The sequence below is a fragment of the Oreochromis aureus genome, linkage group 13 (genome assembly GCF_013358895.1).
Source record: "Oreochromis aureus strain Israel breed Guangdong linkage group 13, ZZ_aureus, whole genome shotgun sequence".
In the NCBI taxonomy this organism is placed as follows: domain Eukaryota; kingdom Metazoa; phylum Chordata; class Actinopteri; order Cichliformes; family Cichlidae; genus Oreochromis; species Oreochromis aureus.
In genome coordinates, this window is record NC_052954.1 from 2,347,501 (window position 1) to 2,364,401 (window position 16,901).

The 16,901-nt window shown below is 42.2% G+C and overlaps 1 protein-coding gene across 1 annotated transcript in view; it reads right to left on the bottom strand.

Annotated features, from left to right (window-relative positions):
- Positions 1 to 16,901, bottom strand: part of piezo1 (piezo-type mechanosensitive ion channel component 1) — a 92,904-nt gene that overhangs the window by 13,028 nt on the left and 62,975 nt on the right. Inside the window, exons 34-44 of the mRNA XM_039621658.1 lie at positions 11,908 to 12,080; positions 11,604 to 11,707; positions 10,981 to 11,148; positions 10,464 to 10,722; positions 9,857 to 10,039; positions 9,490 to 9,696; positions 8,493 to 8,733; positions 5,964 to 6,096; positions 5,644 to 5,791; positions 3,852 to 4,004; positions 1,986 to 2,047 (exon numbers count right to left, since the gene is read on the bottom strand). Coding sequence (XP_039477592.1) covers positions 1,986 to 2,047; positions 3,852 to 4,004; positions 5,644 to 5,791; positions 5,964 to 6,096; positions 8,493 to 8,733; positions 9,490 to 9,696; positions 9,857 to 10,039; positions 10,464 to 10,722; positions 10,981 to 11,148; positions 11,604 to 11,707; positions 11,908 to 12,080 — 1,831 coding nt within the window. The remainder of the gene's footprint in view (positions 1 to 1,985; positions 2,048 to 3,851; positions 4,005 to 5,643; positions 5,792 to 5,963; positions 6,097 to 8,492; positions 8,734 to 9,489; positions 9,697 to 9,856; positions 10,040 to 10,463; positions 10,723 to 10,980; positions 11,149 to 11,603; positions 11,708 to 11,907; positions 12,081 to 16,901) is intronic.

Consider the following 16,901-nt stretch of genomic DNA (forward strand, 5'->3'; position numbering starts at 1 on the left):
CTTCCCTTTTCTCTCACTAGCCTGCTCTGACAGTGTGCATCAGCTGGTTTAAGCATGTTAACTCTTCTGTCATGCGCTTGTTTTCTTTATTCACCATGTCTCTGAAAAATGTGCTTGCAGAAGACAGCGACTTCATGTCTTCAACTTTTGGAAGCAGTGACACACTGTAGATGTCTAACACCATTGGTTTGTTAATTACTTGAAACAGGAATGTTAATGTAGGCAGCAATCATTAACTGCTGATCTGGTGCTGTTAATTGTGCCTGAGTCCAAATGAACTGCAACCAGCCCCACCTCTTTACCTGTGCCATGACACACAGCAATCACACAAGTAAAGCAAAGGGACACAAGTTTGTACATCTTTAAAGTCACTCACTCCACAGATCTGAAAGACAAAGAGAATAGCTGGGAATAGTCCGACAACATGACCCCAACTACTAATCAGACTTTCACCTGCAGCCTCTGTGGCTGTACCTGTCTGACCCCTGTCAGAAATAAGTAACCCTGATCAAACACGCGGGTAGCTGCTTTCTTAGATCTTATAAGTTATTTGTAATTTCTTGTATAAATCAACTGGAAAACCATCTGGTGTCGCTGTTTCAGATTTCATATCTCACTTCCTATTTCTTCCAGTAGATTTCTTTGAGGCTCTTTTTTTAATACTTTGTCTAAAAGTCTCTTTTGTAGCACTTTTTAGTTTTAGAAACACAACTTATATTTCCCATTAAAAAGGCTTTAGATGTTTCCCATTGTCGGGTGGTAACCTCAGAGCACAGAGAGTCTGGGTTTGAATCTGCTGGCTGGCTGACAGGTGGATAGTTTATCCCGTCTTCCCTGGATGAGCCCATGTAAACTCTGGCCTCAGTTTCTTGTTCTTGGCTGATAGGAGTGGCGTCCATGTGGTCGTCTGCTGCAGCCGCCTGCTTCAAGGTTTAACATGTTGCGTATTCAGAGATGCTCTGCAGTATTCTTTGGTTGTAACAATCACCTTTTTGCATCACTGCTAGCTTCCCATGAGCTTGAAGCAGTAAATGGTACTTATATAGAGCTCCTCCACTCAAACTGAGCACTCAAAGCACTTTTCACTACAAACCTTATTCCCACATAAGGCTTGTAGTGCTTCTCTGCCTAAGCACCTCTGACTTTCGCACACACACCTCACACTTCGATGGATGCATCTGGGACAGCTTGGGGTTTGTACTGAGGATACAGTGACATGCAGAGTGGAGCAGTCAGGGATCAAATGACTGATCCTCTAACTGGTAGATGTTTGCTTTGAATGCGGAATGGTTATGTCTCGGTATATTAATCAAGTCATGAGCCATTTATGTAAACAGAGAACGACCATCTCTGAATGAAGGAGGGGGCCTAAGGGTCTGTCACCATCTTATCAGGCAGCCAATCCCCAACTCTCTGTGAATATTACAATTTACATATTAACGACCATAAAACCTGACCTCACGGCCTGTTGTTAGTCAGTGGTGCTAGTTTGGGTCATTATGCAAATGTACAGTTTATAAGGTTGGAGAACCTCGAAGGCAGCTGAGACTCAAACTGTGACTGAAAACACAAAGTCCAGATGAACAGAATCAACTTTCTAAGATTCAGCAGATCATCTTCACCATGTCTACATGCCTAAATGCATGCAGTTGCAGCTTGTGCATGGAAATGGCTGATTGTATATTTGTGTTAATGAACAGTTCAACAGGGGGACCTAATTTAAGTATGCAGTTGTTAGAGGCTGGTCAACAATTATCCTTTCATGATACTGATGATGCTCTTCAAATATATGCATAATATAGTTAAATATAAATGAATATAAGTGTTAATATATCAAAGAGGACCAAAAACCTAAGTTAAACATACTTATTGTTTACATTTTTACTATTTTATATAGAGAATCAATCCTTCAAAACTGGGACTCAGATCGATGTCATAATTTATCACAAATAATACAGTAAATGCAAAATGGAAGCTGACATCACCTCTCAGTGACAGCGGGCAGGATAAAGAACATCCACAGATGAATCCCAAAAACAAGGATCACCTGGAGAGAAAAACAATAGGATAGAAAAAATATACAAAACAATAAATGTAACTAAAATTATATAAAATAGTTAGAATTGTGAAAAACACAACAGTAGAGATGTTTTAAATATGAGGAGCAACGAGTGGCTCCACAGATGCCATCCTGACAAATATTACAGAACGACTATGAAAATGACAGAAGAAAAAATCATTTCCAACATTTGCTCTCCGAGGATTGGTTTTAGGATTTAAAAGATTCAACATTTTAGGAAGAAAACTGATTCAAATCAAGGCAACAACAACTGATATCTTCAAGGGGACAACATGAGACCAGACAGAAAACATATGACACGATCAAGTTCAAGGAATAAGCACACAAAAATTAAAAATCACATCCAATTTTAATTTGTCTAAACTCCCATTCAAGATCAGCTTCTCATGCACATCCAGGTAGATACTGATTCACCTGCTGATCACTTCCTGACTGTTCTGACCACTGTGCACTTTGCAGTTTCATTTCAGACTCAAATCTGCACAGAGAGCAAACACAAACTTCTATTTCAAACTTACCTTGAATTATTTTTTTGGTCATGAGAGCTGGATCTCTGTATACGATCCACAACTTCCAAGCTTTTGGAGGCATGGCAACTAAAACTAGGAGCAAACGTGTCACTTTTTTCCAACATTCCCTAATGGGAATTGGTTTAACGTGGAATTTTACTATAACAGTCATGAAGCCTCAGGGAGAGACCAACCTGTCAGGTGCTGACTGTTGATATTTTCTCCTGTGGCGTGTGTGAGGGTGTATGTGCTGTGGTTAACTCTCCAGGGTGGGTGTGGTCACTGAAAGGTTCAACCTGGGCACATCTGTGCTTAATCTCAACAGTGTGCAAATCTGATCGGGGTAAAGCTAGCTCTGTTTTTGCTGTAGCCACTTACCGACGGCCTCCGCTGCCTCGGTTGTAGGATACAAGTGAAAAGGAGACCACAATAAGTTGTTTCCTGTCATAAATCCTTCTGTGGTGCAGTTGTAAGAGAACAATCTGGTCAATGAAGGTGAGTCGAAGCATTTAACACCCCGCTTGGACACTTTGATTATATAGTAATGCCCTTTGTCCTACCACAGTTACTGCAGCGTTTCAGGCTGTTGTTTACAATGTTCTCCTTGACTGGGTCAGTCGGTTCATCTTCTTATACTAGTTTTCCACATTCTAGAGGAACCACGTATATTCCAATGATTACCTAACTCAAGTTTTTTGGGTTTTATCATCATGATTGAGAAGATTAAGGCAGATCCAGGTAAGGTAAAAGATGTAGTTGAATGACCATAATCAACTAATAAAGTTTAGGATTTGCTCATTTTTATTCATCGGTTCATTCAAGATTGCAGCAAGATTTCTGCTCCAATCATCAGACTCGCCTCCATTAAGAGACCTTTTTTCTTGGATTCAGCAGCTGAGCAGGGCTTCAGCAGTCTCACGGCGAGGTCCTCTCCCACCTAAGCATGGCCACATACCTCCCAGTGGGGTTTTTTGGCTCTCCACCCTCATCTATAGAATGCAACCATGATGTCACTCTAAAGCACTAGTACAGGAGGATATAAGCGGCTTCTAAGGAGTAAACTAAAAATAGCACTCTAGTGAAAATGCTCCTCAGCTGCAAGAGAGGACGACTCTGAATGGGAGAAAGATCACATTTAAATCAGTTTTATTAAAATAGTTTCTGGTTTTTTGTGGGCTGTTCGTATGAACTCTGGATCACCCTGTGAAGCTATGAATATATGTAAATGATTAATGATAAGAATTTTACTGTGTGAACAGAACCTGGAAGATGAGTTTTCCCATGACAGCCTTGCGCAGGTATAGAGCTCTGTCAATGATCATAGTGCTGAACTGGATGAGCAGCATCACCAGAAAAGCTTCTGGCACCTGGTCTTCTGACAGCGTGGACGCTATATCAGCTGCTGCACTGTGTTTCTGAAGGGAACAAGACAAAAGTAATAATAAGGCTTTTCTCTTTTACTTGATTTAAAGATTATCTTCCAAACATGACATGTACTTTTGTAATTAAGATATTTACTAATATTCAGTTTTACTCAGTTTCAACAAAGCTCATTTCAGCGCAGCTTCGCATGTTTGAGTTAGCACAGTTTTACAGTGGATGCCTCTCCCAGTTCACCCCCCCAAAGTTTTCTTAGAGCACTAGACTGGGGTGGAGGATAACAAACTAAAGGCCTCACATTCATAAGCACTGCTTCAGCAGTCTTCCATTATTTTTGGCTCTAGGAGGAACAGCTGACATGTAGCTTACACAGATAGAACTCACATCCCTTTTATTCCTCATTTACCCAAAATCATACAAACATGTTTTCTATGCCTAACTTTCTATTTAACATCCACACACCAATTTATAATGTAAACATGACCTGGAGTCAGAGCAGGGTGAAAGGACTTTTTTGGAAATTGCACTGGTGGCAAATAGTGGAGGCTGATTCCTACTGGAAGTTAAGCAAGAAGCTGACAGTGGAGGTGGAGCTTGTCAGCTGGTTGGGGAGGGGGCTGGTGACAAGTAAGTGGGGACTCTTCTGGAGGCTTATCAGAAGGGCGGTGACAAAGCGTGGCCTACTCGGGCAATACGAGACCCACAGGCTCAGGCTATTTTTCAGGACATTCAAGAAGCTCAGGGGCAGAGGCGTTTGTGGGGAGGCCCCAGACAGACCAGATTCTAAGACTGAATAACGCTAAAACAAAGTCGATCATGATAATAATCTTAAACAAATCAGGGTTGCAGTACATCCATCCATTTTCTTAACTGCTGATCCACTTCAGGGCTGCTAGAGTCTATCTCAGCTGTCAGGAGGTGGATTACATCCTGGATATGTTGCACACTGAGAGACAGATAATCATTCATGCTCACACACAAATCTAGAGTCACAAATTAACCTCACTTTTACATCTTTGGGCAGCGGGAGGAAGTCAGAGAGAACCCACACAGGTCCTGAGACTCATAAAAGGACCAACCAGGAAGGGTAATAGAACCCAGGACCCTCTTACTTTGAGGCAACAGCGGTAACCACTGCACCACTGTGCCGTCAAAAATAAATAGTTACATACTGAAAGTCTTACAGTGTCTGGTGTTCTTTGATGAAACTTAAGCATTGTTACAAATAAAAGGTTTGGATTAATGAAGGCCAAAAAAAGACAAATATAAATACCACATATAATAACTAAAAATTGTTAAAACACAGTCTGACTAATTTACTTACATACCTTTGGACACTATGACAACAAACTGAGACTCAGACTAACTATTGTTAAATGTTAAGATCAACAATGAGGCATGTTCAGTGGGCGCTGTCAGATGAAATCAGTGAGCCGGCCTCTTCAATTTCACCTGTATGGCAGATGTTTGGGTTTTTTATTTTATTAGTCTTTTATTTATCCGGGTAAAAATCTCACTGAGATTAAAAGTCTCATTTCCAAGACAGACTGGCATCAAAAAGACTTGATTTAGTTAAAATTTTAAAAAGACATTATAATTACACTTTTATTTTTTTATATCTCTTTGTAGTTTTTGTTTTCATTTCTGTATATTACTGTTGAGCTTGTGTCTCACCCCAAAAGCCCAAAAGCCAAAGACGATGATGATGAAATCAATGACGTCGGTCAGGAACATGAGTGCATAGACATCGGTGGCAGCCCGGTACTCAGAGTGGAGAATATCCCTGAAGAAACCCTGAGCTGGCTTATAAACACTCTGAATCCTGCAGAGAAATCAGCTTGCATTAAGTCACTGCACATGACTTTTACTAAAGCACCACACCTAAAGAAAACTCACTGTATTAGTCATTTTTAACATTACTTTTTCATTAACAAAGAAGTACAATGATTCATTTTCTTTGAGATCATCAGGAGCAGTTTTTATGTTCGACTTACCCATAAATGAAGACATGTTTTATCTTGTGTCCCACATCCCGTATTCTCTTACTGGCTGCCTCTCTCTTCCTGCCTTTTTGATTCTTCATCATCTGTTCTTTACTAGAGTCAGTCTCAGCTCCACTGGACTCCACTGGAAAAGTCAAAACCAGATGAGAGATTTAACTACAATCAGCACAACAGAAAGGGGGAATTATATTTTAGAAGATGCAGCATTTGTCTTTTTATTGACTTGACACATTATCCCAGCAGTAAAAACCAGAGTGAGCCTTACATTACAGCGCATGGAGAGGGGGAGTGGCTCGCATACGCATCACACAGTACAGAAACAGCTGCTGGGCCATGAAAACCCATGAAGCTGTTTCTGTACTGATGTTGATGCCACAGGAGGTTGGATGACTTTTATGCATTATATGCAACTTCACATGCTCTGACACTTTTGGCTGTGTTGCTGCGGTTCCCAAACATTCCCAACTTTACAGTAATACCACTTCCAGTTTAACTGTTAAATATATTATATATGATGCTTTGATTCTAAAAAGTGATCTAGTGCGCTTGGGCAGGTGTGCTTTCAGGTTCACCATTATTGTCAGCAGAGAATACTGTAAAGGTTGGAGGAGAATGTTGGGAAATAAAGTGCACGGGGTGTGCAGATCTCTAATAGAGATGTTTTCCATCTTATTGGCGAGGGCAATCCAGGTCTGTAGCACAAGATGGGAGTCATCTGGTGTGTCCGGGGATCATAAAGGAGCAGTTCAAACAATGCAGCATCATTTTAACCACTGTTGGTGGCAGGAGAAACCTTCCATCCATTTTCTTCCACTTATCTACGACAGGCCCACAGAAAGGCTGGAACCCGTCCTGGCTGTAATGAGGCCAGAGGCTGGGTACACCCTGCACAGGCCGCTAAGACACAGAGAAACACACTCATGCTCACATTTACACCAGCCAATTTTAGAATCACAAATGAGAAGAATATGCACGTCTTTGGATTGTTGGAGTCCCTGGAGAGAACCTACAAAGACACTGGGAAAATATGCAAGCTACACATAGAGGAACCCCAACCGGCCAGTGAATTGAAACCCAGGAGATTCTTGCTGTAAGGTGAGAGTCCGAACCACTGCACCACAAAGACTGCAGAGTTCAGTAATGTAGTCCTTTTTCTCTGGCTCAGGTTCACTAGGGCTGCTTTACAGCCTAAGGCAGCAGAGAAGTTTTAGATTCAAGACTTCAAATGGAAACTAAACTGGGTTCAAAATGATTGGCAGGTTTTTACTCCCAGGTGACAGTGGACCAGAGAAAAGAACTGAATCAAAGCTAAGTTTAATACATTTAATCCAACTAGGCAACCAAAAGAGATGTAAAATAAAAGAGATAAAATAGGAGGAAACACACACTGGGACGACTAAGGTGGGAAAAAACTGTCTATAGTCTCATTCTGCTTAATTTAATCTCAATGCAAATATTAATTTGACTAATGACTTTAATGAGTCATTTATGGACTGCTTCCTTCACAGGTGCATAATTAGTGGCGATAACATGTTCTATATTTGGCACAATGGACATTCCTAACCACAATGAACTGTAATTCTTTAAAAGTTAGGTTGCTTTAGTTTCACTTTGAAGTAATATGGCTGACAAGGTTTAGGGGGCAATCACGTAGGTTTGGTTTTTTTCCCCTTAATAATAAACACCTTCATTTAGAAACTGATTGTATTTACTTGTGTTATCTTTGTCTAATAGTTAAATCTGTTTAATGATCTGAAACATTTAAGTGAGACATCACTTCCTGATCATAAATCAGTAAGGCGGAGCACTTTTTCACACCACTGTAGGCAGATTATACCCTGGAGAAGTCGCCAGTCTATCACTGGCCGAGCACAAAGAGACAGATTAGAATCAACAGGCCTTTGGACTGTGAGAGAACACCAGAGAACCAGGAGGGAACCCTCTCAGACAAAGAGTTTTATGTGCCATAATTTGAGAACCCTGGTCAAAAGTGACTGATTAGAATATGCACTGCATATAGTAGTTTTGATATTTTCACTGATTACTGTTGATGTTATAGTATATAAGAAATAATAGTTACTAGTACATTAGTAACTGCTGACGTAGTTACTGGTGGTCTTCTGTGACATCTGCTGTGGCATCAAAGCACACCTATTTAATTCAGTCCATCCTCTTTCACTTCTCCTTTTCAGGGTCACGGGGGAGCCTATCCCAGCTGTCTTAGGGGCAGGGGTCACCGTGGACAGGTCGCCAGTCTGTCGCAGGGCTAACACATAGACACAGACAACCATTCGCACTCACATTCACACCTGTGGGCAATTTCCAGTTTCCCATTAACCTGTCCCCACTAACTGCATGTCTTTGGACTGTGGGACGAAATTCAGTTTTATTTATATAGCGCCAAATCACAACAACCGTTTCCCCCAAGGTACTTTACATTTTAAAGTAAAGACCCTACAATAATACACAGAAACAGATAACCCTATATCATCACAGTCTACATATAATGAACCTACAAACCTTTACTGTGCTGCTGTTTAGGAGTTTTTATTTTCTTGCGGAACCTGATGCTGCTTCTTTTCTTTGGGACTTCCTCTGTCACGTCCTCATCGTCTGCCTCCCTCTTATCCGGCTGGATACTCTTCACCCAAGGCAGTATTTCTTCTCCTGGTGTATCCTGCGACCCCGTGGGTGTTGATTCAGTGGGCTGTATGGTAGAAAGGTCAGAGCTGGTACTCGGTTCACCATAGTTCTCATCATCCTGTGTTGACAAACAGGGGATTGAACAAATTCGGGTTCAATTCCAGATCATTATACAATAAACTCACTTCATTAGGTACACCTCTTCAACACATATGCTAAACAACCACGCCACCTTCCAAGTCACTTAAATGAAGGTTATCTTGCTGTGTGATTGACTGATTAGACAGTCAGATAGATCCTCAATCACACAGCAGCAAACGAATGCATTTAGGGATGTAGACTTGGTCAGGATAACCTGCAAGAAAGTTCATTTAAGGGACTTGGAAGGTGTCGAGGTTGTGGGTGCCATCGGGCTGGTCTGAGTATTTATGAAACTGCTGATCTGCTGGGATTTTAATTCTTGGCACACTTTGGGCCTCTTAGTACCAACCTGACCATCATTTAAACCCCACAGCCTGCCTGTGGCTCCCCATCTTCTAAAGGCTGCTTCCAGCAGGATTATGTTCTACGTCACAAAATTCAATTAATCTCAGACTGATTTCTTGAAAACAACAATGAGTTCACTGTCATCAGAGCCAAGAGACCACCTTTGTGACGTGGTGGATCTGTAAGAAATGTTTCCATCAGCGTGATGACTCTAATGCTAAAGGCAAGTCCAGCCCGTTCTAGCAAAGTATAACTAATGAAATGCCAGGTGACTGTAAATGTGCTGATTGTGTTACATGATCCCACAGCTTTTAATGAATGTCCCAAAACACTCTTTTAAAAACAGTCCAGTAACCGATACCAAACAACGTCTCATATTTGCACCAACCTTTTTAATTTTGCTGATTTCAGTTATTTGCAGGTTTTCCAGCGTGGAGGCTGTACTAACTCTGTCATCCTCTCTCTCTTCTTTTTGCCTTTTTGCATTTTGCTTTCCATCTTCATCTCCTTCTTTAGTTTTAACTTCAACATTAAAGGTTTCTGGTGAAGCGCTGTGATCCTCCATGGGGCCTTCACGGTCCCACAGGCCATACCGCTGTGTGCACACAAACAGGCAAACCAAATTACAAAGAAAAGTCCACTTTCCTCAGTGCTGTCTGAACACTCATTATGGAGTACACAGACAAAGGTTAAGAAAAGGGCCCACTGAAATCAACTCTCCAGGCTCATCTAGCTGAAATCAGTGGTGGACCTACCATCAGCAGGGATCTGTGGAAGAACAGAGCCAGCAACTGAAGAAGATCATATCTGATGTAGTTGTCAGTCTTTTCCAGGCCAAGGATGCGAGGTGGGAAGAAAGGCTTATCAAGGGTCATCTCGAAACTACTGTTCCAAGGAAAAAATCCAAACTGGAAAATGTATTTCACCACTACCATAACCTGAAAAGAAGCAGAGAAGCCAGCGGTCAAACCAGACAAGAGCCCTGACCCGCCGTCCTGTGTTAAATAAGTCATATACAGATACACCAACTTTCTATTGGCTGCTTTAAATGCTGAAAATCACAAAGCACAAGATATTAGTTTGAATAATTTGGACAAATCAGGTTCCCTGGATACATGTACAGCTACAAGCAGGTGGACATAGGACTCTATACTACTACTTGCCCTCACTTCACTAAACAAGCACTCCCTGACTCTACACTCCACAGAGGAGGACAGAGGCACTCATGCTGGAATTTTGGTGGGAGTCATCTATACATGATCCTGAGACTTGAGTTAACAACACAGTAAGATATTTATGGACGAAATTACGATAACTGAAATCTACCACGTGGTGAAAATGATAACATTTCTCTGTTCTTACCTCTGTGTAGATTATAGCAGTCATCCAAAACCTTTTGGTTGGTCTCGGAACAGACAGCATAGCCCACAGGAACACCAGTATGGGCAGGACCAGTGATATGACAGAGGCACTGACCACATTATTTAACACTATGATGAAATAGCAGACCAGCTCAGAGTTGGCTGACAGTAGATTGTACATGGCAAACAGCATCTTCAGCAGACGGTTCTGGCTGGAAAAAAACTCTCTGCTCTGTTCCAACTCCTCGATCAAAAGCTGCCTGTAGAGACACGAGGCTAGTCAGGGCCACACATGCGCACTTTTTATTTAGTAATGTATTCATTCACATGAATACAGCAAGTGAAAAAGAAAGAATCTGAATGAAGAAAGAGGGGATGGAAAAGAATACACTGGAAACATGCTAGAATTGTGGTGTTGCTAATTGGCGGATGTTTTTAGCACACTGCTAGTTTCATAAAGCACAATCACTGCCGTGACTGTCGGTAACTTCTTTACTCAGATGCTCCTCAGCATCTACCTGTCTCCCAGCAGCTCACTGGCTGTTCTGGAGTGTCTGCGTTGCTGTTGGTTGGATAAGTCTGGGATCAGTCCCGCACTGCTGGATGTCGGTTTTGGAGTTAGGATATTCCCACTGCTGTTGAGTCTTAGCTTGGGGGTAGACTGGTTTATGCTATCCTCCAGGCACCTGAGACACAAGGACAAGAACTGGATTCATCTACAGAAATAAATCAACATTAACTATTTAAATGCTCTGGTGACCTGCCTTTTACCACTTGGATGAAACTAATCCACTGTTCATTATTAGAGCCTCAGAATATAGAATATAAATGCTCGAGAAAACAGTCACGAGGACCAAGCAGAGAAGATACTCTAGAATTATGTAGTCCATTTTATGGCGAGAGCCAACTTCAGCACAAAGAGTGTTGCAGTAGGACAGTTCGATACATTCACAGGAATTTCTGCCTTGGATAATACATTTATTATGGGTGAAATGAATAATGACTTTAACCTTTGACCACCCGCATTCATTTTATCCCCCACTCAAAATAAAAAGATATGCCAAAATTGAAGTAATTCAAGGGATAAAAGCTACATCAAATCAAATGCACAGGAAACATCAATGACCCTGCAAACCTGTACCTGGTAGAATTTTCTGCATCTGTCTCGTCCAAACACGTCTCCAGGGTGCAGCTTTCACTGCCCTGAGATTCCTGATCATCTCTGGAGTCTGCTGCTGAACCATGCTGTCATCAGAGTCACACAGACTGCAGTTAGTGTTAGTTTGTATGTGTTTGTACATGCATGCATGCACATGCATATGTACAATCTGTGTGTGTGTGTGTGTGTGTGTGTGTGTGTGTGTGTGTGTGTGTGTGTGTGTGTGTGTGTGTGTGTGTGTGTGTGTGCACTTGCTTGTGCATACTCCACACTCTGTTGTGTTTACCTGCTGAATCTTTTGGATGATGAAGTAGCGCTCATTGCACAAAACAGTGGATATCTCTCTGTACTGTTTAGTCAGTAAATTAAGCCACTGAGTGAGTCCATCAACCATCGCCAGCACTATCGCCCACAAGAAACGCAGAATATCCAAGATCCTCTGCACCGTCTCACCATGACCTGCAGAGGTAAAAGACAACCAACAAAGTATGATGTGACGATTGTAATGGAATTTCTTTCACTTATGTATTAATCACGTTATTGTAATGCCTTGGTGATTTTAACATGTCTGACACTCATACTTAAGACAAATGGTAGGGGGTGTAGTAAGGATGTTGGGGGAAACAGGAACTCCAGAGGACCAGTCTTTTGTCTCTTCAAGGACTCTGGGAGGTAGCAAGGGAGTGTGAACCTTAAGGTGTGAAACAGCTGTGTACTGCCTTTTGTTCCTGGAGAAGGTATTTAACTGAGAGCCATGCTAGGCTCAGTGAGACTCTGCTGACCTGCCCCGTGGTTATGCAGGCTCTCCATCAAGCTTGGTTTTCTGTTCTGTGTGTTTTGATTAAAGAATGTTAGCTACCGCTCACCGCTCATCTGCAGGCTTTATTTAAGTGGAAAACTTCCACAACAGAATGGCGCTGTGAGCAGGGTGGTCCATGTGGTCGCTGAACAACGGTTCCGTGGACGGGCTGATCACCCCTGAGGGAAAAGGTACCTCTGTCCTACCGGCTGTTGAAGCAAAGGAAATGGAGGAGTCACAGAGCTGTGTGTTTCAGCAACCACCGAGACCATCGATTTTGAGGGGACTCCTGCAGATGGGTGAGTTGTAGCTAACTTTGTATACAGTCATGGAGAGTTTTTTGTCTGGCCGAGCGGTGAAGTGCATGCTGCTCCGGAGTTCGAGTCTCCAGAGGGAAAATCCTGGGGTTCGAGTCCCCAGGCTTGTGTTCGGTTCCGGTGTTGTGCAAAAGAAAAGCAGTTGTCTGCCAGAGTAATTGCAGAAACACCGGTCCATCACAGGGAACGGTGGTTCGAGTCCACCGTTGATAATCACGTCTGCACAATACAGTGTGTGGAGTGACGGTATTTTAGCACTTTTCTGCCGGTAAGGGAAGAAGGCCATTGCAGAGGACGCTCTGAATGTAACTGTAGGATCTAGATCCAGTAGCAGCGGACGTTGCGCCGGGCGGCCAGAGACAAAACTCAATAACTGACTGTATGGTAAGAACTGAGTAAATGTGTGGTGTGTAAGATTGCAGAGAATGGATGTGTGGGAAAAGTTGTTGTGTGTGTGAAAAAAAAAAAGAGAAAATGGGGTTCAAAATGTTGAAAATAGGGAACAAAAACGAGAAAAAAAAAGAGAGAGGAGTGTAGAAATGTGCGTAAAAGTTGTTTCCAACTAGCGGGAGACGGTGGTACTGCAGGCCACCAGCTCCCCTAGGGTGGACACACACACACAAAATTAGCAGAATTGTTGATGAAAATAAGTAAAAAAATAGGAAGAGGGTTTGGTGATTTTCAGTGTAGAACAACTACAATCTCTCTGGGTTTTTAAGAAAGGGGACTTCATAACCAGAGAGGGGAGACGTGTTGTTTTAAGCAATGAGAAGAATGATCAAAATGTCTCAGTGTGTATCTTGCAGGTGAAGAGCAGACCCTGATCAATTTTCCACGTGCAGCAGTCGGAAGAAATTATAGGTTAACATCATTAGAAACACTCAAGCCAAGTTCTGGCTGAATTGTTTTACAGCTTAACTTCCATGTGTTTGTCACCCTGAGAACACAAGCTCCAAGAATCTCTCCCTGAAGACAAGAAATGCAGTTCCAGAACAACGAGATGGATCTGAAGAGCTCACAGCAGGGTCCTGAGCAGTGAAGAAAAGTTGCAGCAGCAGCTGTGCAAGACAGCGACAGCAAGGAGAAAAAATGGCATCATCATCACTGGATGGATGGATGTGCATTTCCAACGAGCTGCAACTTCACTGTGTGTGAATGGACCTTTGAAAAGACTGTCTGAGTTGGACATTTGCCACTTTTGGAGCAAAATGGCAAGATGAGAAAGTGGAAAACACAGGACAAAGCTGAAAGACAACTGACTCTCACTGGACTGCTGCAAGGGGGAGAGATGAGATGAGACCACAGTGGAAGGAGCAGGGGAGAACATGGCTGTTTTAGTGTGGGGAATGAAATTTGGGTTTAGGAAACTGGGAAGAAAAACGACTGCCTTGCGTGGAGAATTGAAAAGTGTCTGGAGCACCGCAAAGAGGAGAGGTACACAAAAATTACACAAACAGAAAAATGCATTAATCCTACTAACACAAACACACATGCAATGAAGCTCATGAAGACCAAATAGCATTTTAAGCATGCATTGCTGTTACCATCATCTTGTCCGGTTCACTTAGTGGGTTAAGAAGTGATACATAGACTAGTGAACTAGTATTATTTTGGGGAAGGATGATTGAATCATAGCAGGGGTGAACAGAATGCTGCAGAGGGGTCAGATGAGTGGAGACTAATAGATTATTGAGTTTCTTGTTTCTGATGTGTGGGGGAGGTCTTATCATAACACACATCTGGGTACATGGTGGAAAACAAAACTCATTATCTAATAGAATATTGTTGTGTGAGGTGTGTGACTGGTGGATGAAAGTTTTGGGGATTTAGCATTTTCCTTTGGTACCACTTTGAAACTGCCAATTAGTTTTGTTTTGATCTATAATTCTAAGAGAGCATGCTTAGACAACTTCTAAAAAGAGGCCTTCATATTGTTTTGATTTTTAACAGTGCACTGAGATTTTTGTTTGGCAATTTTCTCTTTTGAAGCAGGCCTGCAAGATCGGGATCGAAAGCGCTACACAACATGTTGAACAGTCACAAGTGAGTTTCTCCAAAAAATTAAAATGGGCTCGGGAGAAAGCCACTTATTTGGGACAATCAGAAAACAAGTCCCTGCCAAAAAGGATTCGGCGAGGTAATCCAGTCTAAATTCTCTTTCTTTTTTTGAAATGACATCATTGCTGGCAGTAGAAACTTATTGCATCACGAGGTTCTACTGTCAGCAAATAAAAATGGGGACTGACTGGACTGACAAAGCTTGACTGACTTGACACCAGTATGCAAGATTGCACCTCCACCTCGACCTGACAAAAGGGTGGATGTATGTATGTTTCTTTTTACAGGAGCAAAAAGGCGACAGCAACAGGTTGCATGACCTTTGGGCCGTGCTGATTTAACCTTTTAACTGCCACTTTCTGTGTCTTTGTGAATTTACCAGCAGTGTGTTATTCATGATCTTGTATTGTTTACAGTGCAGAGGTCACTGTGAGAAAGTGTGCATACAGATGCGCTGCGCTAATATCAAATTTTTTCCACAGCAGAGGGTTAATCTTATGATCTAATCACATGATTTACAGCAGGACACACCACTGGCTAATGTTTTCTTACGACAGGGCCTGGAGTGAAACTACTCCAGGGTAGAAGCCCTGGGAATTTTTAAGAGACAATGCACAACTTTATTGTGCATGTCTAATTGTGCTAAGCTGACATAGGGCAAAAGAGGGTTTTCCGTGGGAGCTTTCATTTTTAAATTGCAGAGACCGTGACATGAGAGATATGGAAGAAGAGACTGAAGTGCAGATCCAGACCACGACCGGGAGAGAACGCTTCAACAGGACCAGTGAGAAGCAGGGACCATCTGCAGGACAACTGACAAACGACAGTGGGCTGCACCACTGGGCTTCCAAAAGATTGTCACGAGGAGATTTTGAACAGCAAAATCTTAAAAATGAAATGAAAAGTTTCTACGTTGACGTTGAGGAAGACAACTAAGGTGTACGACGTGCTCTGCCTTAAATCTACAGCCGCGTTGGAACGGAAATCAAGGGATGAAGAGAGCGTGCCAAGCTCCAAAGGTGACAGCACAGAGGGAGATCAACGTTGGAATTATGACTCTGTAAATGGCACAGACACCAGGAGCCATGACTGTGACTGGGAATGACCATCCAATGCTTTTTCACTTTGCCATGCAAAGTACTTTGACACTCTGGAGAAGACCTTTCCTCTGTATCATTGTTGTTGCCATTTGCATGTGAGAGCTTAGATTGTGGGGAGGATTACAGATGAACAAAGGGTGGTGGGAGAACAGTGAAGTGAGGATACACAGTGTGAAACTCCTTTAAGTGTACAATAATGTTGATGTGATATACAGAATGTCGGGAAAGAAATTCTGGTATTATTGTGATTCTTGATTTAAGAATCAAAGGGTGGGATTGTAATGGAATTTCTTTCACTTATGTATTAATCACGTTATTGTAATGCCTTGGTGATTTTAACATGTCTGACACTCATACTTAAGACAAATGGTAGGGGGTGTAGTAAGGATGTTGGGGGAAACAGGAACTCCAGAGGACCAGTCTTTTGTCTCTTCAAGGACTCTGGGAGGTAGCAAGGGAGTGTGAACCTTAAGGTGTGAAACAGCTGTGTACTGCCTTTTGTTCCTGGAGAAGGTATTTAACTGAGAGCCATGCTAGGCTCAGTGAGACTCTGCTGACCTGCCCCGTGGTTATGCAGGCTCTCCATCAAGCTTGGTTTTCTGTTCTGTGTGTTTTGATTAAAGAATGTTAGCTACCGCTCACCGCTCATCTGCAGGCTTTATTTAAGTGGAAAACTTCCACAACACCCTACACTGGAAAAGATTCTTATATAATTAATACACATTATATCAGGGCCTCAGGACTTTATACTTTATGCTTTGCTATGCTATGCTGAGTTTTGATTTATGTTGTTCTGTATTCCCGTCTTTGGATTCTCATGTTTTGTAAGTCGAGTTAATGATGTCATTCTACTAAGGCTGTGACTCAGTGGTTCCCCTGGTGTTCCTTCCTAATCTTGTTCAGCCTGCTTTTCCCTGCATGCGCTCTCGTAAAGTAAAACCCAAAAAGAAAGCCATCTGATAGCACAGATAGTACTGCTATTACTGTAGACTAGACACAAACTACA